Here is a 7,270-nt window from a genome sequence, read left to right as displayed (position 1 = left end):
AAATAATAAAATAAAATAAAATAAAACGTTTAGAGGCATTCACCCAATAAAAGGGTCATCATTCCTCATGGCAAGTGTCCATTTCCTCCTGGCCGGACTGCATCCTTAACATAAGAACAGCCCTGCTAGATCAGGCCCAAGGCCTATCTAGTCCAGCATTCTGTTGTACACAGTGGCCCACCAGATGCCCTTAGGAAGCCCCCAGGCAAGAGCTAAGGGCATGCCCTCTCTCCTGCTGTTACTCCCCTGCAACTGGTATTCAGGGCATCCTGCTTCTGAGGCTGGAGGTGGCCAATAGCCCTCAGACTAGTAGCCATTGATAGACCTCTCCTCCATGAAGTTATCTATGCCCCTCTTAAAGCCAACCAGGCTGTTGGCTGCCGCCACATCTTGTGGCACTTCAGTTATGGAGCCTGCCCATATCTTTACTTCCATCCCAGCTCCCAGGATGCGAAGTGTACAGACCAAGGGGACTGGGGTCTGGGCCGTGGCTCAGTGCCAGAGCATGTGCTTTGCAGACAGAATGCCCCAGGCTCAGTCCTTAGCATCTCCAGGCAGGGCTGAGGAACTTTGGAGACTGGAGAAGCCGCTGCCAGTCTGTGTAGACAATACTGAGCTAGATGGACCAATGGTCTGACTCAGTGTAAGGCAGCTTCCTGTGTTCTTATGTGAAGTGCTCTCAGTAGTGATACAACCTCACTTTCTCCCCGGTTTCCCTCACTCCTCACTCCTCACTACACACACTCACACACCTTATAATACCGCTCAGGTGGGGAGGCATAGGAGAAAACCATAGGGCTACTGCTGACAACCGCATCTTGTTAATAGTTTCAGCGAATCTGTACCATCCTCACAACAGCCTTCTGAGGTAGGTCAGCTTTATTCTTCTTCATCATCAATCATCATCATCATCATCATCATAGTAATAATATAATGGACTGATCAATTACACTTTTAAGAATTTGGCTACTTTGGCTTTCAACTGATTAATCAAGTTTAATGCATCCATATGCTGTGAAACCCGGACGAGCATACCTTTTTTGAAAGTTCTGAAGGAACTTGTGTGAAATAACTTCATTGTTAAGAAGGAAATAGCATATTTAATATTTTCTTCTTCTTTTTACAAATTTAGGAATATGTAATAATCTCTATAGCAGAGCCAACATTACTTTACAAAGAAAGAAAGAAAAAATTCAAAGCCCATCAGTATTGTGCAAGATGCAGATTAAGGGATCTTGGCCACATGATCTGACACAGGAAAGTGGACGCTGGTGATTCCTGGATTCATCCTTGCTGTTGAAAGATCAGAACCGTGTTTATTCTCAATCTCATAGATCCATTGGGGAAAGAGAGTGACAATATCTTAATCTGCATCATATCCTTAATTATCTATTCATATGAACTTGTGAATTTGTTGTTGTTGTTGTTAATTGCCTAATTCCTTGATAGAGATAGTTGTCTAATACAGTGTCCGGGGGCCAATGGGATATTTCTCATCTCAAGTGAACAAGAGAATATATGAACCCATGTGAAAGTAATAGTTTACAAAAATCGTGAACATTACTAATCGAACCTCATTGCTGAGATGGGGAAACAAACCTGCATGAAATATATATGTGCTGAGGACAAAAGCTTGAGCCTAAACCAGTAGGTCAAGTTAATTAAAAAAGGGGCGGAGTAAAGGAGAACATTCTTGCTCCCCAACATCAGTAAAAGGAAAGGAAAGGTTGTGCTGTCCCAAAAGCCATGTGGTTTTCTTGGTAGAATACAGAAAGGGTTTACCATTGCCTTTGCCCACGCAGTAATGAGATGATGCCTTTCAGCATCTTCCTATATCGCTGCTGCCCAGTATAGGAGTTTCCCATATTCTGGGAAACACACCAGCCGGATTCGAACCAACAGCCTCCTACTCTCTAAGCAGGTTACTTCTCCGCTGTGCCATTAGGTGGCTCCAACAACAGTATGTCTCTTCAAATTTTTCTTCAAATGAACATTCGCCGACTAGGGCTTTGTGTAATCCGCAAAACCCCTTACTCCATTGCAAAAGAGTTGCCATCTTTTTTTCTTTTTTTTAAACTGGTCCAAATTACAGGAACCTAGCCGGTGAAGGTTTTTTCAGCAGAAGTGACAACACAAGGGTCCCATCCAGACGAGCAGTCCTAATCTAGAACAAAGTGGGATGAGGATTTTGAAGCACAGATCTGGTCAAAACCCTCTGGCAATACAGTACATGCAGTATACCTCTGCTATTGTTAAAATACAAGTAGAAGTGATTCCTGTTAAGATCTTGCCGCAAGACACCTTCTCTTGGAAGTTGAGGAAATGTCCAGGGCTTTAAACGCAGTCTTTCCACACCACACCCCTCTCCTTCTCTCACGCACGTACATTCTCCTCCAAATAAATCGCTTTAGATTTAATCAACGTTTATTATTAATATAATATTAATATAATATAATTGGCATCTTCAGCAAATGGTAATAAATTACGTTCACATTGTCGGGAAAGTGTTTTATTTTTTCCAACTAATAATTTTGCCCCAATGGCAAAACTGGGCCAAAATTGCTGGTATAAGAAACTTCAAATTATTGCATATTTTAAAATTAGGATAAATTATATAAATTATACATTCAAAAGGACAGTTTAATTTCCATAACTTTACCAAATAAATATATAAATAAAAAAGTTGATTGCCATGAAAATTTTCTTTTGTATTGTAAAGTACCTTTGAAAAAATATAAGTCTTTAAGTACACATGTACACAGGTATAATAATATTTACAGTCCAATCCATTCACATTTCATTACACGAAGTCAAACGGGGGCTCGTTTTCTATGTTGTTTAGGGAAGGTTTGTTGTTTAACTTCCTAGGGTCTTCTGGGGTCCACACTTTAGCAGTTCTAATAATGTTTTGTTCTTTGAGCTGTTTCTCATCAGTCCAGGAGAGAGAATGCCCGGCTAGAGGAGGAAGTCCATAATCTGGGTCACTTGGAGAAGGCGATCCTGGGGGGAAAGAGACCAGCGATCAAGACACACCCTCAGTGCTGGAAAGAATCAACGCCCGCACCAACCCACTCAGATTTCTTTTCTCTCTTGGCTGCGGCAGCGCAATTTAGCGGCAGGTGTGCTGCTGTGCTAAACACACCAAGTTCAGTGCCCGTTGCACTTAAGAGGCAGCGCGAAGAACGCCCAGCCCCTCGATCTAACTATCTGATAACTCTGCCTATCAAGTCTTGGGGAAAATCTAATATCCTACACCCCGAATGGCTCCACTCGGACTGTGGGGAGGTGGGTGTCTGGAGGAAAAGTAGCGTCAAGGCGCGCGCGCAAGGAAGCACATTCCTTTAGACATAGGGGGATCCCAGAAAACTCTTGGCGTTGCGCAAGTAGGAATCCCTTGAGCTAGCACCCAGCTGTATTTGTGGAACCATCCCTAGACACACACTGTCTCTGCTTTAAAAGGTGGATGTGTTCCTAAAAGGAGAGTTGCTTCTGAGGCTACCCAGGGAGTGGGTGCGTTCGTGCTCTCCTTTGCAGGGGGCGGGTGTTAAGCTTGCCTTTGTCTCTGGAAGGTGTCCACGTTCTAGTCCCTAATAGTTATGTGGATGCGAAGAGTCTGCATGTGCGGATGAGGTGAGAGCCCGTTAGAATTGCGCGTGGATATTTCTACCATCGAAAACCACAGGGCTCTGTGGGCGCCAGGAGTCGAAATCGACTTTAGGGCACACTTTACTTTACTTTATTTCTACTTCGCATGCGTCTGTTTCTATTCTCTTGTGACTGTTGGTAATTCTGAGAGTATGCCCGTGTCGCTGTATGTGGGGGAGGGCAGGTCTTACGTGAACGGGCGCCTATGTGTATTCGTGTGGACAGCAGTTGCTGTGGGAAAAGCCTAGAGAAAGTCCCTGTTCTTGACCGATCTGGGTGGTGTTGCCTACATCTGGCATCCCGTGAGTGAGTGAGTGAGAATCGGGAGTTCCCATGGGGCTGAGACAACACGTGTATGGCCGTTAAAGTTGAGGTGTGGGTGCAAGTTTGCTTGCGCCCCACTGAAGTCAAGGGGATTCAGCGGGTGACTAGATTGGGGGTGGTGGTGAGTGCTTGTGTTGCAGTGAAGTCTCCCTGCCTTCCTTCCGCGCTGGAGCGTGTGGAGGCTGCACTTACTTGTGCCCCGGTGGCAGATGATGACCTTCTTGGGCTGGCAGGGGCTCTGGCTGCCGGCGCTGCGCAGGGGCAGGTCGGAGTGGACGAGCTCGCTGAGGAAGTTGATGTAGCCGATGGCCAGGCGCAGCGTGTCCACCTTGGAGAGGCGCTTCTCGTAGGGCAGCGTGGGGATGTGCGAGCGCAGCCCCTCGAAGGCGTCGTTGATGGACTGCATGCGCCGCCGCTCGCGCACGTTGGCCGCCTGCCTCAGCTGCTGCAGCTCCGCCTCGGAGCGCACCCTCCGCCGCCGCCTCGCCGCTGCCGCCGCCGCCGCTGCCGCGCTCAGCGCCTTCAGGCCGCCCCCCGGCGACGCCGCCCGTCCGCAGCACTCGTAGGCGAAGCTGGGCGAGGAGGGCGAGGAGGGCGGCGAGAAGGAGGACGAGAAGCTGCCGGTGGCCGCCTCACAGCAGAAGGCGCCCTCGGGCTGACCCCCGAGCCCGCCGGGCCCAGCGCCAGCGCCCGCCCCGTCGCCGCGGTAACAGTCGTGGAACTGCGGGGCCAGGAAGTCTACGTCGGCCTCCAGCAGCTCGTCGCCTTCCAGGGGGTCGCGGGAGGACTGGTCGGTGAAGAACTCCTCGTCGTCGAAGTAAGGCGCGGAGGGGAAGGAGTCCAGCCCCGCGGGGAAGTGCTCCAGCAGCACCGCCTCCATGCTGCGCTCTTGTTGCCCCCTTTCGCCGAGGCTGAGGCTTCGAGAAGGGAGCGAGGCGAGGACAAGTGCCCGAGGGCCGCCGTCGCCTCCTCCTCCTCCTCGGCCCCCCGCGTTTGGCTCCTGCGGTGCCTAGACTTGCTGCTGCCCCGGCCTCAGTGCTTGCGCGCGCTCTCTCCCCAGAGGGAGGCTGGAGACTTGCAAGAGCTGAGGGCTGGCACGCGAGGATTCTTATAACTACAACCACAGGCGCGTGCCATTAACCAACAGCGCCAGCCAATCAGAGCACAGTGAGGGGGGGGCTGGAGGGACCCCGCGGGAATGAAAGGAGGGGAGTAATGTACACCTAGACGGCGGTGCCTGCAGGGGAGGCGGAGCCAGAGCCCAGCCCACATAGGATGCTGTGCGCGAGCTCCTCCTCTCCTGCCCTCTGCACTGCCTTGTCGCTGTTCTACCTGTCACAGCGTGGCATCCGACGAAGTGGGTCGCCCAGTGAGGCGCCTGCCTTATGATCTGCAGGTACAAATCCACTGCGCAAAGGAGAAGGCCGCGGGGTTTCCAGCTCGGTGTGCCGAGCTGCAAGAGATATCGCCCTTGTTTGCCAGGAGGAAACGCTCAACAAAAAGCAAAAAAAAAAAAAAAAAGTGTGGTTGGTTACCTTCAAGGTGTGTGGGCCATCAAGTCCAACACATAACTCCTCCCTCGACCAAGGCAGAAACTTCCCGGTATCTATCCACCCATATATTCCACATCACACTGTGCCTCAAGAAGTTAATAGAAGAAAGGGGCCTGCCTACCTTTGCAATCCACAGCGTTTTTGAAATGTCATTTATTTGGCATGCATGCAGCTCTCCACCTACTTAAATCTGAAAGATGCAGCCCCCACTGTCATAGGAAGGCAAAGATCTGTGCGTTCTTTTGATTATTTAATTTGCCTTAGTTACCATGCTTCGATTATTTTATCATATTCATGATGAAGGGCCTAAAAAGATCCCTCCCCTTTCAATCTGTGCGCTTTTGTGAAATGGATAATCGGGATCTATGTTTGTAATTCTGATTATGGAGCCAGAAATGGTGTTTACTGCAACAGTAAAAGAGCAGGATTTTGTGTGCGCGCTCTTAAATTCACTGGTGTATTTCAATTATGCCTGGCTCATCTCTTTATTAGGTCTGTCCTGATTTGGTCTCTATATCCTGCTCCCAGTTTGGCTGCTTTCAGAAGTTTGAATTCTCCACACACATTTCCATTGGAGAGCATCTAAAAATAATAGTTCTTCCTCAGTTGGAAACACTTTTTTTAAATCTTCCCTACCCTCCGCCATCTCAGGACAGCATTCGATCCTGTAGATAGGCGGAGGGAGGGAGATGCATCCTTAGGGTTTAGCCCACCAAAGAAGCTACAAGATCTATTGAGAAACTGGGCGTTTTCACCGACGATTACACTGGATTAAATAATCCTGACCTCCTCATAGAAGGAGCTTCTTAATACAGATTTGAGGTTTATACTGTCACAGCCCAGCATTGTCAGTATACAACGCCGAATTATTGGTGGAGTTGTCGCCGAATTATTGGTGGAGTTGTCGTCTATGCATAAACTCCAGCTTTCAGGAGTGTTTCGTGCTGTTCTTTTAATCCCATTGTGGTCCTTGTGGCTGAGGATGTTGGGAGTTGCAGTCCAACAACATCTGGGGACCCTAGTTTGAGAACTCGTTTTGCCCTTTTTTTCTACAAAGAGATCAAGCTCTTTGTACTCTGCCTTAGTTAATCTGGACTCAGCCACTGCAAGCACAACGGGCATTTCCTTCCCTTTGCGCTTAAGTGAATCTCTGTTGGGAAGCAGGGGCTGCAACCCTCGGAGGCTGGTCAGACTCTTTAGGGCAGGCCTGCACAACATAAGGCCCGGGGGACCGGATCTGGCCCTCAGGGACTATTTGACTGGCCCCTAGATATCCTGCAGCAACACAGGAGCTGGGAATTGCCTTATGGCACCATCCTGTGCATGTTTTCTCAGAAATATGTTCCATGGTGTGCCCAGTGCGGCTTACTACCATGTAAGCATGCCTAGGATTGTAGCCTGAAAGCAACAGTGATTTAGGGAGAGAAGAGGACTTAGCATTTGTTTGGGGCTGACATTAACTCCAGTGGCCCCACTAATTCAGCAGGGCAGGACCTATTTTCTGGCCACTATATCCTTGGCTAAAACTATAGGTCCCTAGAGAGGGGAAATAGATTCATAAGTAATTAGTAACATGTTTAGTTTTAATGTAATCATGTGCTAAAAATTGACCTTGGCCAATCTGACATGCCAAGTTGTGAAGTTGGCATGCCAATTTGGCATGCCAATTTGGCATGCCAAATTGTGAATGGTTCCGGCCCACCAGGGCATTTTAGTTGTGCAGCCCTGCTTTAGGGTCTTTGGGCTTC

At 48.7% G+C, this 7,270-nt stretch overlaps 1 protein-coding gene across 1 annotated transcript; it reads right to left on the bottom strand.

The window, feature by feature from the left end:
* Positions 1–2,432: 2,432 nt before the first annotated feature.
* Positions 2,433–5,018, bottom strand: PTF1A (pancreas associated transcription factor 1a). Its single transcript, XM_053264097.1, has 2 exons — positions 4,162–5,018; positions 2,433–3,000 (listed from the first exon to the last, which is right to left on the bottom strand). Exons 1-2 carry the CDS (start codon positions 4,847–4,849, stop codon positions 2,801–2,803), a joined length of 888 nt encoding a protein of 295 aa, XP_053120072.1. The 5' UTR covers positions 4,850–5,018; the 3' UTR covers positions 2,433–2,800.
* Positions 5,019–7,270: the final 2,252 nt, after the last annotated feature.

Source organism: Hemicordylus capensis, chromosome 6, assembly GCF_027244095.1.
Source record: "Hemicordylus capensis ecotype Gifberg chromosome 6, rHemCap1.1.pri, whole genome shotgun sequence".
NCBI lineage: Eukaryota > Metazoa > Chordata > Lepidosauria > Squamata > Cordylidae > Hemicordylus > Hemicordylus capensis.
Note: the sequence above shows the minus strand (reverse complement) of the source record. Positions and strands in the feature narration are given on the sequence as shown.

Bases quoted from the DNA above. Each gene is read 5' to 3' on its own strand.
- PTF1A (XM_053264097.1), bottom strand. From the start codon at position 4,849: ATGGAGGCGGTGCTGCTGGAGCACTTCCCCGCGGGGCTGGACTCCTTC. The intron at 3,001-4,161 runs GTAAGTGCAGCC...CTTTCCCCCCAG, and splicing joins CATCTGCCACCGGGGCACAA to GATCGCCTTCTCCAAGTGAC.